This window comes from Calliphora vicina, chromosome 3, assembly GCF_958450345.1.
Source record: "Calliphora vicina chromosome 3, idCalVici1.1, whole genome shotgun sequence".
Classification (NCBI taxonomy): Eukaryota; Metazoa; Arthropoda; class Insecta; order Diptera; family Calliphoridae; genus Calliphora; species Calliphora vicina.
The window spans coordinates 40,728,665-40,746,773 of record NC_088782.1 but is presented as its reverse complement, the minus strand read 5'-3'; the positions used below and the strand labels follow the sequence as shown (position 1 = coordinate 40,746,773).

Sequence of the window (18,109 nt, the reverse complement as noted above, 5' to 3'; positions counted from 1 at the left end):
TGACCAGTGACTCCTTAACAGAGTTAGACGCAAGCCAAGAGCTAAAAACCAAAACAAAAATTTGGAACCAAAATACCTTCAAATGTCCTTAAATCAATGGTATTCGAGTTTTTGACATTTTTTATTTTCAAATACCAAAATTCCTAAAACGGGGAAAAATGTGTTCCAAAAACTGAGTTTTTTCAGAAAAGTGCCTACTGTGACATTATTTACCGAGTGATAGTAAAAACACTTAGTAGGTATTTAAGAAACATATGGGGTTGTACAAGTATGGAGCTTTTTCGTGGATCCGTGCTTTGCCTTTTTAGCATTTTTTACACAAACCGAAATTTTTAAAATTTGCCATGTTTTGGATAGGTCTGGGTGATAATATGTCCGCTTCAGTGAGCCAAATTTTTCTTTGCACGCTTTTGCAGTAAGTTATCTTTCCGGACCATATAAAAATTCTATATAGTCCCGCAGAAAATTTTTTCTACCAAAAAAAAATATATGGGATTTTTTGGGAAAAAGCTTTAAAAATACGGCCCTTTTTACAAGTTCCAACTTTGGATGCGTATAACTTTTTATAGGGAGGAGACAACTGTTAGCTTTTATTTTATTTAGAATTTTATTGCGAATATAGCTGATATTTTAAAAATTTCGACCCTCTTTAGGCCCGCCATATCTAAAAAACCATAAAAAGATCGAGCAAAATTAAAAAAATAAATCAATAAACCTGAATATCTCTTCAAAGATAACCTACACTTGTAAGTGTATTTTTTGTAGACCTTCTCAAGGACTATTTATATTTAAAATTTCAGCTCATTCGGATCATAAATGGATTTTTGACGATTTTTTTAAAAAATTTTAGACCCGAGGTGACCAACTTTGAGGGGCTACGACTGGTCCCCATTATAGGAAGCTGAACAAATGTAAATCAACTCGAAATCACCTCAGCTCAAACCATGTGAAATTTCGTAACAATATCTCCAATAGTTCCCAAGATACCGAATTATTTCCAAAAAAAAAAGTTTCTAAACCACTGTGCAACCTAGGCCTACAATCTCCACAGGGTCACTTTTCATGTTCTGACAAAAAGTCTTTTTTTAAAAAGTGTGTTATCATTGGCCCAAAGACAAAGCCTATTGAAACTTGTAAAAATTGTTTCATAATTGAATCCTTTATTTCAAAAACCAGTCAAGCAACAAAATTTTAATTTTGACTTAATAAAAGAAAACTTCCTAGAAACCCCAAAATTACTTTTACAAAATTCATATTTTTTCCTATGAAAATTAAACATTTGTGTAACTGTTTGATAAACAAAAAAAAATTGTTTTTTATATATTTAGTATAAAATGTAATATAAATTTTGCACTTGACTGGTTTCTGAAACAATCTACCATACTACGGTAAATTTCATTCGAAAGAAACGAACATAAAATGAAGAGTTTAACATCATATTCATATATACATATTTGTTCTAAAATAACTATTCGTCATCATACTCTCGTTGTACAGTGCATTCAATTCCCATTAAATTTTTCATATTCAACCACATTTCACATTTATTGAGACCTACAACATTTATGAAAACAAATAGATTAGGGCTTAGTATTACATAGTGTAAAATAAATCACTTGACTTCTTTCTGCACTAAACACGGATTTATCGGCTTTACATCACCATAATAGGTGGCAGTATTTATTTTTTGTTCATTAAATGATGCAATTAATTTTACAAAACAGTAATCGCCCAATTTTGGATTTTTTGGTGCTTGACTAGTTTTTCATTTTCATTTCACCCAGCCCCTATAAAAATGTCCTCCCGATATAGGACTTTATTAAGTTTCACGACCAATCCCATATAAGGGCAACTGACGAAAATCACTTTAACGAATTAAAAGAAAATTCATATAAAAATAAATTACACCACCTAATTTTATGCTGATCGGTACATAGTTAATCATAGCTCCCATATAAGGCCCACATCCGAAATTAAATTATTGAAATTTCAAGAAAAACACTTTTGTTCAATGACTCATATGGTCGGGCTTAACCGACAATACTTTCTTATTTGTTTTTTTTTTTTTAAAACACATTTTTTGTACATTTTTGGTCCAAATGCAAAAATTAAAGAAACATTTATTGAAAATCTCACAATTCCCAAAAAAAATCTTCAAAATCCCAAAAGTAGAATTTTTACATTTTTAACTGTATTGAGGGTACCAAAGCCGGGCTTTAAGAACATATTGGGACATGTGAAACAGACATTGATTTTTTGAAAGCAGCTATACGATTTTAGAATATTTAGCTAAATTTTGAAATATGAATCGGATCGAAAACATATAATTTTTTTATACCCTACACCACCATAGTGGGGAGGGTATAATGCGTTTGTGTAGATGTTTGTAACGCCCAAAAATATTGGTCTTACACCCACGTAAGACTAGAATCACTTTCTGAGTCGATTAAACGATGTCCATCCGTCCGTCTGGCTGGTCGTAATGTTAAAGATATTTCGATAAAATTTGATACATATTATTTTTTCGGCCCAATAACCAAGCGTATTGAAACTGGCTGAAATCGGTCCATTATTTCACCTAGCCCCCAAGCAAATGTCCTTCCGAAATTGGACTTTACGTTTATAAATGTTTAATTTATATATGTATCTCCATAGATTCCGCTCCAAATAAGTTTTATATATACAAAATTCATGTCACTAAATTTTTTTACGATCGGTCCATAATTAGTTATAGCTCCCATATAGACCCGCTTCCGAAAATCACTTTAACGAGCATAAATCGCTTAAAAATGTTGGTATACTCACAAAATTCACCATAGTAAACTTTCATATAGACACAAATCACACGACCTAATTTCATGGTGATCGGTTCATAATTGGTCATAGCCCCCATATAAAGCCCACTTCTGAAAATCACTCAAACATATAAATTATTGAAATTTTAAAAGAAAATGGTTTTTGCTCTTTTACTTAGTGTAGGGTATTATATGGTTGGGCTTGACCGACCATACTTTCTTACTTGTTTTTTTATATATTTGAGGCCCCCTTGGTGTTAAAAGTTCTTATCTAAGCCCACATTGTAAAATTTTATTGAAACTATCCGAGCGCCAACACTCTGTCTACACCAGACTTTATTATTTACATCAGTTGGGTGTCTTTTCAACAATAACCTAAATTTTATATATATTTTCATTTAGTATCTCCATATAGTATTGTAGTTGAATATTGTGGCATATTTAAATATTAATTTGGCAAAACTTAAAACAGCCAAAGGCACATTACAGCTGTAGGGTATTTTAAAAATGATTATTATACTAAATATAACATTAACATCTTTATGCTGAGTACTAATTTGAAAAAGTTTCTTTTATTTACTTTTATATGAGATTGTTAGTCTTATTATTTAAGTACTTTTTCTATATGGTTGGGTATCCATTGAAAAGTTGTTTACAACTTTGTGGGTTAAACCGCCACCTTGTTTTTTTTGGGAGACATCTTAAGACTGTCTTTTGTTAGGAAAAAGTAAAAACATGAAACTAAGAAAAAAGTTAATAAAAACTTTGACTTTAAAAAGGTGCTACAAATTGATAAAGATTGTTAGAAAAGACAGACAGACACAAAAACACTTTTAGTTATTTTGAATATTGTGAACTTTTTGGTTGTCAGCGTTTTTAGGTTGTTTGAACTTTCTTATCCCCTTTTTTTGGCTTTGGAAAATTTTCTAAGAAATTTAACAATGAAACTCCTTCTACGTTGTTAAGTGAAAGTCACGTTCTAAAGCTTTCGAATGCGTGTAAACGATTTTTTTGGTGTCAATTAAAATTTCATGTAAAATTCTTGTTTGTAAACGGTTTGAATTTATTAAAATGGAAATTGTTTTGTAAATAGTTGTTGGTTGTTACCTTTTGTCTAAGGTATGGATTTAGGGTTTAGAAGTAAATCTAAAACTTAATTTCCCTTTTTAATAAGTTATTTAACATTCATTTAATCTGAAAAGTTATTTGTTTTTAATTATAATTTGAAGGAAGTTGGTGAAAATCAGTTTTATAATTGCTAAATCACGTTTTTGTTAAATAACTTGAAGCGTATGAGTGATATTTATTTGAGATTTAAATACAAATACGCCTAGGTAAACAATTTTACCAACTTGCTATTAAAGAATTTCAAAAATGTGTACGCTTTGCATAATTTATTAATTTAACACACCAGCAAGTATAATTCCCTTGGGGGTTTATAATTAAGTTTTCTTTTTTAAATTTTATTTCATGTTATTGTAGAAATAAACATTTCCAAGAAACTTGTCAATTATAATATCAAAAAAAAAAAAAAAAAAACTAAAACTCATTCAATTGCAAACATTTATAATACTCTTATACAGAGTATTCCAACACCTATTAAATTTTACTATACCTAATTACACTTGTACAGCTGCTGAAATGCTCCCAAAGGACACATCTTCCTACAGCTGACTACATTTGTATTTTCATTTTCCAATTCCTATCATTTTCATTTCCCTCACGTACTCTTCATAGAGAAATTGTATTGCTCACAGTGTTTGTGCAACAAACAGGAAATATTTGTTAAACAAAAAAAAAAATAAAAAAATAAAATGAAAACACATCATAAATGTTTGCAACACTTACCATCGATAGTCCCGTCGTGAGTGCAATCAATGCAACTGTTAAAAATGCAAAACATTGCGACAACATGCGATTGCTGTGAATTTGTAATGAAAACTCTTTGATGCCAGTCGGAAGCTAAAGGGAGTACAGGAAAAAAAATAAACAGAAAATACGAAAAAAATATTAATAAATAATAGATGAACCAGTAATCGAATACTCAATTACAAAATGAATGGGAAAAATGCAATTTTTATTATAAAGTTTTCATGTTAGAGATAAAAAGTGTTTAAATTGTGATTGTGTTTTGTAGGAAGTTAGTATTCATTGCCATAACAAAGAGTTTTTCTTTTAAAATGTCCTGTGTAAAGTTAAATGAGCAAAAATAAAGATTATCTATATATATAAAAACCAGTAAGAAAGTATGGTCGGTCAAGCCCGACCATATAATACCCTACACTAAGTAAAAGAGCAAAAACATTTTTCTTTTAAAATTTCAATAATTTATATTTTTGAGTGATTTTCGGAAGTGGGCCTTATATGGGGGCTATGACCAATTATGGACCGATCACCATGAAATTAGGTCGTGTGATTTAAGTCCATATTAAAGTTAACTATGTTGAATTTTGTGTGTATACCATCATTTTTAAGCGATTTTTGCACGTTAAAGTGATTTTCGGAAGCGGGTCTATATGGGAGCTATGACTAATTATGGACAAAAATCGTAACAAAATTTGGTGACATGAATTTTGTATATATAAAACTTATTTGGAGCGGAATTTGTGGAGATACATATATAAATTAAACATTTATGACCGATAAAGTCGAATTTCGGGAGGACATTTGTATGGGGGCTAGGTGAAATAATGTACCGATTTCAGCCAGTTTCAATAGACTTGGTCCTTGAGCCGAAAAAATAATATGTAACAAATTTCATCGAAAAATCCGGACGGACATCGTTTAATCGACTCAGAAAGTGATTCTAAGTCGATCGGTATACTTTACGGTGTTGGACTACTATGGTGTAGGGTATAATGAAATGGTCCATGTATGTAATGGCATCACGTAAGAACGGCTGGAGCTATTTGGCTGATTTTTTTAATTCGATTCGAAATTTTCAGTAGAAGGTTTGTAAAGAAAAAAAAAATCAAAAATTCAGGGTAATACTCAGAATTTTTTTTGAGTCCAGTCAACTGTAAAAAACAACCTAAAGTATGCAGTACAAATTTAGATATTTTATTTGAAAATAAATAAGAAAAGGCAAGTGCATGTGGGTTGGAGAAACTTGAAGAACTAACATTAGTAAATAGCTACCGGGGCAGCTTCGCCCGGTCAACTAGTTTTAAATAAATTTTTGTAAAAAATTGACATCAACATAAATATCATTTCTTTTAGTAAACCCTTTCACAATCATATTCACCACCATATTGATTAGTATCAATTATTTTAGGATGTATTATGTTTTTAATGCATAATTTTAATAATGGTACAATTTCCATACACTTTTTCCTATTACGACCGCCTCGTCATATATGTATGGATAATTAAATTTCGGTTTCGAAATCATTTGTAAAATCATTTTTGTTGCTAAATCCTAAATAGTATTGGATGTATGACTTCAAAATGCGGTATTTTTAGTTTGCTAAGTTATTTTTTCAAAATCAAACTAGTTTTTCCCGAATGTTAAGATAGGTCATTAATCGAATCTTTATTTTAAAACATTTGCACAATATATATTTACTCAAAGTATTGACCATTGTTAGCCCTGCTCAGCTTTTGAGAGCAATAATGAAGCAAACCATTATCGCATACTCTGTCCTGAAGTGAAACGTATCCCAGAGAGAGCGCTCTTCATCGATCGACAGATACAGTATTCGGACGGTACAAGTTCTGGACTATAAAGCGAGTCTTGCAATACTTGCCAACCACTTCCCAGCCACTTCTTTCTAACTAAATAGTTTTTAACAGGTATTGCAACATGTCGCCTAGCGTTATCATAATGGAATATTACGGTTTCATGTCTGGGCGATTTTAAGCCAATGCTTATTCCAAACGAATCAGTTGCATTCGTTACAGGTTCCCTGTGATCAGATTTCTGCGGCTCATAATTGAAAATACCCTTTTGCTCCCACCAAATACAGAGAATTACCGTAGCGCCATGGATATTTGGCTTGGCTGTCAATTCGGCTGGCTGGCCAATCACATACGATAATTTCCGCTTCGGGTTATCGTTTTCATCACAAATAATGATTATATGCAAAAATTATTTTCTTTTATAGTGCTCAAGCTTCATTTCGGTCATGTAAATCGTCTTTCAAGGTTTCTCGGCTGCAATTCGTATGGTACCCAATTTATCTGTTTTTGAATGATTTCTGATGCTCACAAACGTTTTGAAATTGCTGATTGAGTAGCTCCCAATGATTTTGCAAGCTCTTGTTGATTCTGACAACAACCTTCATTGAGTAATGTCATCAATTCTTGGTCTTCAAACTCTTCTGGCTGGCCTGGGCGATATTTGTCTCCCGAGTCATACATAACAAACACTTCCACACAAACCGTCTCTCGCAAGTTGAAACCGATTGAACACATTCACAATAAGTTTTGGTGAGCAATCGTTGTGCATTAGCGGCACTTTATTTATACCCATCACCATGAGTGGCATTCCGTTTGAAAATTTACATTTTTCATTTTCGACCCCACAAAGTATACATACATATATGTGCTGTTTCTCTATAGCGAACGAGTGCTTTGAGTGGACGTTTTACATGTATTTTGTTTTTGTTACAATAACAAAACACATGTTAAATTTCCACTCAAAGTACTCGTTCGCTATAGCAAAACAGCACAATATTCTTGATCCTTATAGACTGCGGAGTCGATATAGCCATATACGTCTGAAATCAACTTTCCGTAAATCCCAAATAACCTATCCATCATACATCAATATATCCGCTATAGACCTGGTGTAAAATCGAGAAAATCGGCCCACAAATGACTGAGATATAAGGATTAACCAAATGGCAAATGGCTGAGATATAAGGATTAACCCAGAACAACTTCGATTTTTGACCTATTTTTTATCTATATCTCGATACCAAATGATAGATCTTTCAAATACCTTTGCAACGTAGTATATAAGGCCATAGTAAGTCGGACTTGTAATGCACAGTGGTCGGTGCTGTATACACTGTACCAGTGTAGGTATCAACTTGTAATTTCGGTCACGGCTTTATAAATATGTCAGAACTATTTAATGATAAGATGGGAGTGGTTGATGACTCATACCCACCCCCTACCATACCTTAGCATCCAAATTCACCCCAATGCGCAGTGCGAGGATATGACATTCTAGTTAATCAAAATTCCATATCTCGGTAATAAATAATAGTACATTTATAATTTTTGGTACAATATATAATAAGGATATTACACAAATTTTTTTAAAAAATGGGCGTAATTGGACAACTGCCACACCCACTCCCCATATAAGTGAAACTATAAATTTTTAAAATTGATACAAAATTAAAAATCAATAAAAATTCTTACTAAAAAAATTGCAAACTAAATCTGGGCGTGGTCCGCTCGCTCATGTGAGTTTAATAAAATCGACTCCTTTTAGGAAAGCCAATCAGAATATGTATTTTGAACTTTTGTTTTTATACGATTGCATTTTTGCCAAAATTTTGAAATTTTTTTGCAATTATAATTTGAGCGTGTTTCTAAATTACTTTCTTCAAATGTGTAGCCCTCATTTTTAATATAGTTTTTCACGACATCCTTCACTTTTCGAGCTTTTTCAGCATTTTAAGCACCAAATATCAAAAATATGTGAGCGCGAAAGTTTGCAATTATAAGATGTGACTATTGCAAAAACAATTTATAATAAGGACCAAATTCATAAAGTAAAAATATTAAAAGTCCGTGGAAAAGAAAAAACAAACGCAATTCTTTACATGCATAACAATAACAAAGCAACGCGAACATAAACTAACAAAACACCTCACAAAAATTCAAAGTTGGACATCGAAAACAACGAGGCCGCTTTGGTGTATGGGACATAAATCAAAGAGATGCAAAAGGATGCAGCTGAAATTTCCAATTTTAGAATCTTGGAGTATTAACTAATAAACCAGAAAAATAAATCAGGGGGAAACACAACGAAAACTCTAGTTGAAATTGAAATAAATGGTCGAACGAACACTAAACATGACACTGGGTAAATATTAATTTTATAAAAAATACACAAGAAGCTAAACACATTGTAATTATCTTAAAATTAAGTTAATACCTTCCAATTCAATATTCATTTTGATTTATTTCAAAAAAACATTTTTTTATATGGTTTTAATTAATTTAAAGTTGCGCTTAATTTTCCACTTTTTCACTCTGCAAAAACCAACTGTCAACTTTTGAAGCTTTTTTTTTGCTCTCACTTTTGAAGCTATTCTTGAAGAGTATAGTTGGAATAAAACAAAAACAACTATAAATATTAAAACCTTGTTTTTATAAGAAATAGTGATGACACATTTGGTGACAAACTTTTCACTTTGTTTTTTTATTTTTGGCCTATGGGATCGACCAGTGTGCAATGGGTCAAAATAGAGAAAAATATTTTTAACCCAAATCTTTTTTTCACAAAAAAAATTTCAGTAATAAATTTAACAAAATTAAAAAAAAAAATGAATAGAAACTTTAAAATTTTTGTTTCGGCCTAAAACAGAGAAAATCGGGAAATATATGGAACCACTCTTATCAAAAAACTGAAGAAGGGTGGATAAAAAGTTTAAAAATTTAGTTTTAAAATGCCAATATCTTTATAGTGATATATATTTTTTGTAGTGCTCGACAAGGAGATTCTATATATGTAATTCTTTTGAAATCGGAACACAATCGAAATAGGATTGTTTTAAAAATGTAACATACCCGAGGTATCCTACTTTGGGGACCCCTGGCTAGCGCCGTGAAGAGGTTCAAAATTCATTCATAAGGGTTCAGAAGTTACAGATTTATTTCCCTCTTTTTTTCTGTACCACTGTGCATCGTTTAATCGACTCGGAAAGTGATTCTGAGTCGATATGTATACATTAAGGTTAGTAGTAGACTAATATGGTAGTCTATGGTATAATTAGTAAATGGACCAACCATTTACCCGACTAAATTTGTTTAGTATTCAAAATACAACAAAAAAAAGCACGAACAACTTTGGGCAGGCACATAAAGAATTTGAAGAGAACAAAAAAAAAAAAACTCTGACAAAAAACAAACTCATACAAACTGTCAGGCCATAAAACTCTAAAGTTTATTGTTTTTATGACAGCAGCAAAAACTAACGTGGTACCCATGTCCAAAGTTTAGTTTTAGTTTTGCTGTATTTTTAGCAATTTTGCGTATGTTTAAATAAATGTATGTGTATATATGAATGAATGAGTGTGTGTGTATTGTACATCAAACTTACTTTGACATTGAGATCATGACATGCCACCACCAAGGATATGAGAAACATAACAGCCACAGCTAAACAGGAAATGCCTACAGTATAAACATTGCTGCAAGTACAATAACAAAACATTTCAAAAAACGAATGAAAACATAGCAGCATAATAAATTGTGAAATTTAAATTTTCCAAAAAATTCTAACAAAACATGGGAGTCAGTAGGAGTGTATAGTTAGTACTCACCTCTGAAAGACACACAGTCGTATGACAGTGGTGCCAATTAATACTATAAAACTACAATTAAAATATACGCTCAGCATGCGATCTGGTTCGGTAACATACTAAAAATGGGGAAAATATGAAGAAAAGTAACATTTTAGATAAATTTATTTCATATTACTATTTAAATTTACCTTTCTTTCCAGCGAATTATCTTTAAAGGATAATAGTACAGATTTGCAGTGCTCCGATCGTAAGTGATCAATGCTGCGAGCATCTATAGCTCTCATTAGATATTCATTGACTTCGTCTTCGGGATCTTTCGTTGATTCACTATTGTCATTGAAACCGAATCTGAAAAGTTGAAATATTCAAATATACTTACTACTAGTAATAATCCAGTACTAGTCTGATTTACAGGTTATAGTTGGAATTAATCAGAAAACTATTGACATTTTAATATCGGGAAAGATTTTCTGTTAAACCTGCAAATCTAGCAAATACTGGGACAGATCTAATACTTGTAAAATTTTTTTTTTAATTCTTTTCAAGTTCTATTTTATAATTTACTTATTATTAAGAATGTTTTGAACTTACTTGGAACTATTTTTCTGCATACTACCATGACCCATCATACGCAATTCTTTCGATATGTTGCCATTCACTTGCAAGCGATTACGTGACTTTTTATGCTGGCAAATAGAAAAAGAAAATTTATTAAATTAAATTCCCAAACATTTTATCCATTTTGCTTCCTAATTACCGGCCTATAAATGTCGCCTGGTACGATGAGATATGTTTCAATTTGATGATCCTTTAAATATGAATTACGTTCTTCCCCTTTACCCTGCTCTACTTCATAGTCACCATCCAAACACTTTAACGTTTCCTTGGTGATGTGAACACGTCTAAAATATAAGAAGTAATATATTACATTAGTTTCAATTGAACAAATCATTAATTTTAAAAGCTTTTTAAACACAATTTTGATGTATTGTGGTTCCAGTATTACAAATTTTAAATTTTATGGAGAGTTTTTTTATATAATTTTATAATTATTTTAGACATTTCTCCACATATTTAATGATAACTCAAAAAGGCTTAGTCCGATGTTATTGAAACAAACATAGAAATGTTGAGATTTACATAGCCTTTAATCTATTTATATATTACGCTTCAATCGGCTCAGTAGTTTCGGAGTTATAATAACAAATTGAAGAAAAAACAAGTAAGAAAGTATGGTCGGTCAAGCCCGACCATATAATACCCTACACTAAGTAAAAGAGCAAAAACATTTTTCTTTTAAAATTTCAATAATTTATATTTTTGAGTGATTTTCGGAAGTGGGCCCTATATGGGGGCTATGACTAATTATGGACCGATCATAACAAAATTTTGTGACATGAATTCTTTATATATAAAACTTATTTGGAGCGCAATTTGTGGAGATAGATTTATAAATTAAACATTTATGACCGTAAAGTCCAATTTCGGAAGGACATTTGTATGGGGGCTAGGTGAAATAATGGACCGATTTTAGCCAGTTTCAATAGGCTTGGTCCTTGGGCCGATAAAATAATATATACCAAATTTTATTGAAATATATTCAAAATTGCGACCTGTACTCTGCGCACAAGCAGGACAGCCAACCAGACGGACAGACGGACATCGTTTAATCGACTCAGAAAGTGATTCTAAGTCGATCGGTATACTTTAAGGTGGGTGTTAGACTAATATTTTTGGGCGTTACAAACATCTGCACAAACGCATAATACCCTCCCCACTGTAGGTGTAGGGTATAAATATATATGTATTTTATAAGCGAAAATAGAAATTTTTTGTTTTAAAAAAATCATGAAAAATCGGAAACGGCAAAACATGTTCAGTTTTATTGCACTATTGCAAAGACACATATAATACAAATAAAATGAGATATCGATTATAAAAATCAATGATTTCTTTTCGAATTTATTCACAATTAAGTGAATTCGCTCATTTTCATAAAATTTCAGTTTTTTGTTTGATAAATATAAAATTGAGTAGTTGCTGTTCTTCTATCGATGGATTGAATTTTGAAAAGATCTTGCCCATGCTATGTACAAATTTTCATACATATATTGCGTTTCAATCGGCTCAGTAGTTTTGGAGTTATAATAACTAATTTAATAAAAAAATTATTTTTACGTAAAGTAGCTTTTTTTTTTGTTTTTAAAAAATCATGAAAAATCGAAAACGCCAGAAATAGTTCAGATTTTTTACTTTGTCACAAAGCCACATGTAATGGAAAGAAAAGGAGATATCGGTTATAAAAATCGATGGATTCTTTTCGAATTTATTACCAATTAAGTGAATTTGCTCATTTTCACAAAATTTTAGTTTTTTATTTGATATACATAAAATTGAGTACTTAGTGTTCTTTTTTCGATTGATCGAATTTTAGAAGCATTTTCCCTATACTATGTACAATTTTTCTCACATATATTGCGTTTCAATCAACTTAGTAGTTTCGGAGTTATAATAACAAATTGAAGCAAAAAATATATTTTTTACGTGAAAATAGCAAATTTTTTTTGTTTTAAAAAAATCCTGAAAAATCGAAAACAGATGAAATTGTTCAGATTTATTGCTTTGTCGCAAAGCCACATGTAATAGGAACAAAATGAGATATCGAACTTTAAAATCGATTATTTGCTTTTGAGTTTATTCACAATTAAGTGAACTCATTAATTTTCACAAAATTGCAGTTTTTGTTTTATATACATAAAATTGAGTAGTTAATGTTCTTCTTTTGATTGATTGAATTTTAAAAACATTTTCCCCATGCTATGCACAATTTTTCTCATATATATTGCATTTCCATCGGCTCAGTAGTTTCGGAGTTATAATAACAAATTGCAGCAAAAAATATATTTAACGTGAAAATAGCTAATTTTTTTGTTTTAAAAAAATCATGAAAAATCGGAAATTGTTCAGATTTTTTACTTTATCACAAATCCACATGTAATGGAAAGAAAAAGAGATATCGATTATATAAATCGATGAACTATTTACGAATATATTTCCAATTAAGTGAATTCGCTCATTTTCACAATATTTTAGTTTTTTGTTTGATATACATAAAATTGAGCAGTTAATGTTCTTCTTTGGATTGATTGAATTTAAAAAACTTTTTCCTCATGCTATGCTCAATTTTTCTCATATATATTGCATTTCCATCGGATCAGGAGTTACGGTGTTATAATAACAAATTTATGCAAAAAATATATTTTTTACGTGTAAATAGCAAATTTTTTTGTTTTAAAAAAATCCTGAAAAATCGAAAACAGCTGAAATTGTTCAGATTTATTGCTTTATCGCACAGCCACATGTAACTGGAATAAAATGAGGTATCGATCTTTAAAATCGATTAATTTTTTTTTTTTTGAATTTATTCACAATTAAGTGAACTCATTCATTTTCACAAAATTTTAGTTTTTGTTTTATATACATAAAATTGAGTAGTTAATGTTCTTCTTTCTAATCGAATGATTCTTTTAGCATGAAACATATTGTTCTCGGTGTTCAAATTGCGGATTTATTTTAAAGCAATTTTTATATGGAAAACAAATTTTATAATGGTCGTATAACTCAATCAATGAAATTATTAAAGAAAACAAGATGAGTAATTTCTACATTAAGCTAACGATATGTTCTTTTCAAAACAGAATGTGGTGTTCTTATGTTCACTTTAATTTCATATATTTTTACATACAAAATAGTGCTATTTCCATACAATGTTCCATACAACGTTCCGTCAACATACCTAATGAAGTCGTGAAGTAAAATGAAAAATGTTATGATACTCAGTGCATTTTTGGAGCATAGCACTTGCAACCCTTGCTCGTTTATCAAATGACACTCTTTTTAATATATTTTTTTTAGGATTTTTTGAGGCACACATGTTCAGCATCTGCCAAACACAAGGTTTCTTTTAATTTTCTGGCAAAAAAATATGTACATATAAACCTTTATATGCGTTTGTTTGTACTCTGTATTCTCTTTAAGGGGTTTACTTTGGCTGATTGTTGATGCCGGGATTTAGTTTCAGTTTTTTTTTAATTGATTTATATTTTTTTTTGTTGTACACTCCACGAAATATACAATGAAAACCAAAAAAAAAAAAAAGTGAAACTTTGTAACTTTGTAACTTTCATATCCTGACAATATATTTTTAACTGGGGGGATTGAAACTTGTAAAACTGTTGAAATAATTAAGGTAACATCAACTACTATATTTTTTCTCTGGGTGTCTATATAAAAAATATATTTAAATGAAATTCTTTATACAAATTTTGCATTCTCACTTTTATTTAATTAACACCATGTGTTTTTACTTTGTCGCAAACCTTTTAATATTTAATTAAAGATAGCTTTTATTACATCTAAAAGAAATACAAGGTTTATTCATAGTAATTGAATGTTTATTAAAGAATTCATTAAATTATAACGATTTTTGTTTGAGTACAACTGGGGTTTTAAATTAACTGAATTTATTGAATATACATATATTTATTTCAATTCAAAGTTCTATATCTCTATATATAAAAACACCCTTTAAATAAAATTTTTGGTGCTGGGTTCATATACATAAGTACATCTTTATTGTGTCTACCAAGACGTATGAGTGCTGTGGTAAACCATAATTAAATATTACTTATCCGTACAAATAAATATGTGTGTGCTTGTCACAACTAAGAAATTTCATTTGTTTTAAATAACACTTCAAAAACAAATCAATAAAGATTTTATACAGATTATTGTAAATACAATTAATAAATGTAAATTTTCCTAGTATTTATTTAATGCTGAGACAAAGATGTTTGCTTAGCTTATGACAAAGAACTAAGACAATAAGGGCAGGGACCAAATAAACTAAATCTGTAACTTCTAAAACATAGTCCGATTTTAATAAAAATCCCCATGGAAATACGGAAGGTGTAGTAGAGTTTGAATTTGCACACAATAAATACCAAAGGGCGGAGTCTCAAGGTTCCAAAGTGGTATAACTCGGTTATATACAAACTTAAAAATTATGCCATATTATTGTTCTCCATCCGATTTGAAATTTGAATAACCAAATCTTTTCCGATTTTTTGGAATTTCTTTGATTTATTGCTGATATTAACGTCAGGACTATAAAACCAGGTTTCGATTTTAGAAAGCAGCTATGGATTAAATTTGACATAAACTTAAAATTTACATAAAAAATATGTCTAGTTCGGAAAGCTCGCAATTATAAAAATTTTGAAATTATTTTTCTTTTATTATATTTCTGAGAAAATTAACACTTTATTTTAACATTCACCATGAGTGGCAAGTGTATATATCTGTGGACTTTTGGCAAAACATCTTAAGTGTATTTATTTATTTTTATTTATTAATAGCAAATTAAATTTACATATTAATATTAGAAATTAGGAACTGGCTACTGAGGCCTTCGTCCTTACTTAATCATAAATTATTATATACATACAATTAGAAATATTTACAAATTAATTATATATGTTTTAAAATATCATTCTGTATGTGTTGTTTAATGTTATTGTAGTCTAGTGATTGTATCGATTCCAGGAGATCTTTGGAGAGCGTTTGGTTGTTGTAGCATGATAGTAGATATGACATTGTTAACTGATTGTTGCATTTTGGACATTGTGGAGGACTTTCCTTTTTGAGAAGGTGTTGATGTGTTAGTTTGCTGTCTCCCAGACGTAATCGGGTTAGAATTTTCTGCTGATATTTCGGTATTTTTGATGAAAATACATTTATTTTGTTTGTAGGGTTTATTTGTTTATAGTAATTATTGGGGGAGAGGTGTATTGATTGTTTGATTTTTTCATGGATATGTTTATGCACATATCTTTTAATATTTTTTTTTTGTGTAATTGTTAGTCATTACTGTGGGGGATTTAACCGCCCCTTTTGCTAATTTGTCGGCAAATTCATTACCACGAATGCCGATATGACCAGGAGTATAAAGCAATTTGGTATTAGTTTGTCTGAAAAGTAATTCCCGAATATTTGATATTAGTGGATCTTTCATATTAGTGTTCTTTATTGCATATATTGATGATAAACTATCAGAACAAATGACAAGTTTTGTTCTTGGTGGTTTTGATTTTAATGCTATTTCTATCGCAGTGATTTCGGAAGTAAATATAGATGTGTATTGTGGAACTAATCCTTTTTTAATAGTGAGTCCATTATCGGTTACAATTGCAAATCCGTTTCCTAAATCTGATTTTGATCCATCACAATACCAGAAAATCCAGTTTTGTTGTTTCCAATTGTTTAAAATTTGAAGATGAATTTGTTTTTGAATGTCTGGACTGGTACATTTTTATGTTGGCATTTCAGATTCTAGAAAAAAATCAGATTTGTTGATCCAGAAGGGATGAGACGTACGAAAAGACGTTGGATTGTTTAAGTCTATTGACAACTCTTTAGTTAATTCATGAATAGATGCAATTGTGGTTTTAATTTTGGGTTTTCTTTTCAATTTGAGATACATTCTTGAATCTTCGAAGATTATATTTGTTTTAAGTTGTGTTATCTTGTCTATTTGGCCACTGAGAAGTTCAATAAATCTGTCTTCAATTGTAGGTAAATTAAATTCATATAAAATGTTTTTAATCGGGGACGTATGGAATGCTTGAGTACTAATTCGTAGAGCTACGTGGTAATATTTTTTGATTGGCAGTAAGTTTGATTTTGCTGATTTTACATATACATATGTATGTTAAGATTTTTTCGATATCAACCTTATACATAATATACATATAACATCATATAGGAAATTGTGTCTTTTTTCGATAAATGTAAACAGTTTTTAAGAATTGAAAAATTTATGGAAGACTTTTTGCAAAAATATGGAAAAAAAATTTTAATATATTATTAGGGGATATTTGTTTTATCTATTTTTTTATATGCACGCATTAAAAATTAATAGCGTAGTTGTATTTTCAATGCCGTTTATACCGTTTTGAAAAAGAAAAATTTTGAAATTTTGCTAAAAGATATCGTCCGCTCAATAAAACAATAGTGTATAAGCATATACACCATTAGAATCTACATAATTGATTCTATATGTGGTAAAAATTTGGTGAAATTCTTCTTCCACAAAGTGGTTCAAAAGATCAATTGAAATAATACTTTTGTTCTAGATATCTACTAATCAGAGACCGAAAATAACGGGTTCACTTTCAGTTCAATGGTAAATTCTCATTCGCAGCCATTTAAAAATAATTTTTTGTGATATATCACTGAGAGAGTTATTTATTCGAGAACATTTTAGGTTTGGGGTTGAGAGTAACAGAAAAGAAACAAACACAAATAATCTGGACGAGTGATTTATAATTTATTTTTTTTGTAAAGGTCAGCTAGTGACTTATTTGCGAACATGAAAAATAAATCGCAAAAATGCATTTGATGCAAATCAACGCTTAAATATATAAAATTTATCAAAAGATTAATAACAATTTAAATGAAAATTCTCATTTCTGTTACCCAGACTTCATTACTTCATGCTTATCATATTATTTCCATAATTTGTTAAACATTACTAATAATATGTTATTGTATGTAAATAAAAGAGAAAGTAACAATTATTAAGAACAAGAACAAATGAATTGTTTATCTCACACCAAACCATTAAAAAACAACAAAAACGAATAAAGTCATACCAAACCATTTAAATAAAAATCATTTTATATCTGTTATTTTCAGTGATTTATTTTTATCACAAAAATATAAATCACAATTTGGGTTTTTTGGTATATGGACGAGTTATTTTCGATCTCT

The 18,109-nt window shown here is 30.0% G+C and overlaps 1 protein-coding gene across 1 annotated transcript in view; it reads right to left on the bottom strand.

The window, feature by feature from the left end:
- LOC135955418 (uncharacterized) overlaps positions 1-18,109 on the bottom strand; it is a 198,497-nt gene that overhangs the window by 44,808 nt on the left and 135,580 nt on the right. The window contains exons 14-19 of the mRNA XM_065505769.1: positions 11,037-11,181; positions 10,871-10,965; positions 10,468-10,627; positions 10,298-10,395; positions 10,075-10,165; positions 4,644-4,757 (exon numbers count right to left, since the gene is read on the bottom strand). Coding sequence (XP_065361841.1) covers positions 4,644-4,757; positions 10,075-10,165; positions 10,298-10,395; positions 10,468-10,627; positions 10,871-10,965; positions 11,037-11,181 — 703 coding nt within the window. The remainder of the gene's footprint in view (positions 1-4,643; positions 4,758-10,074; positions 10,166-10,297; positions 10,396-10,467; positions 10,628-10,870; positions 10,966-11,036; positions 11,182-18,109) is intronic.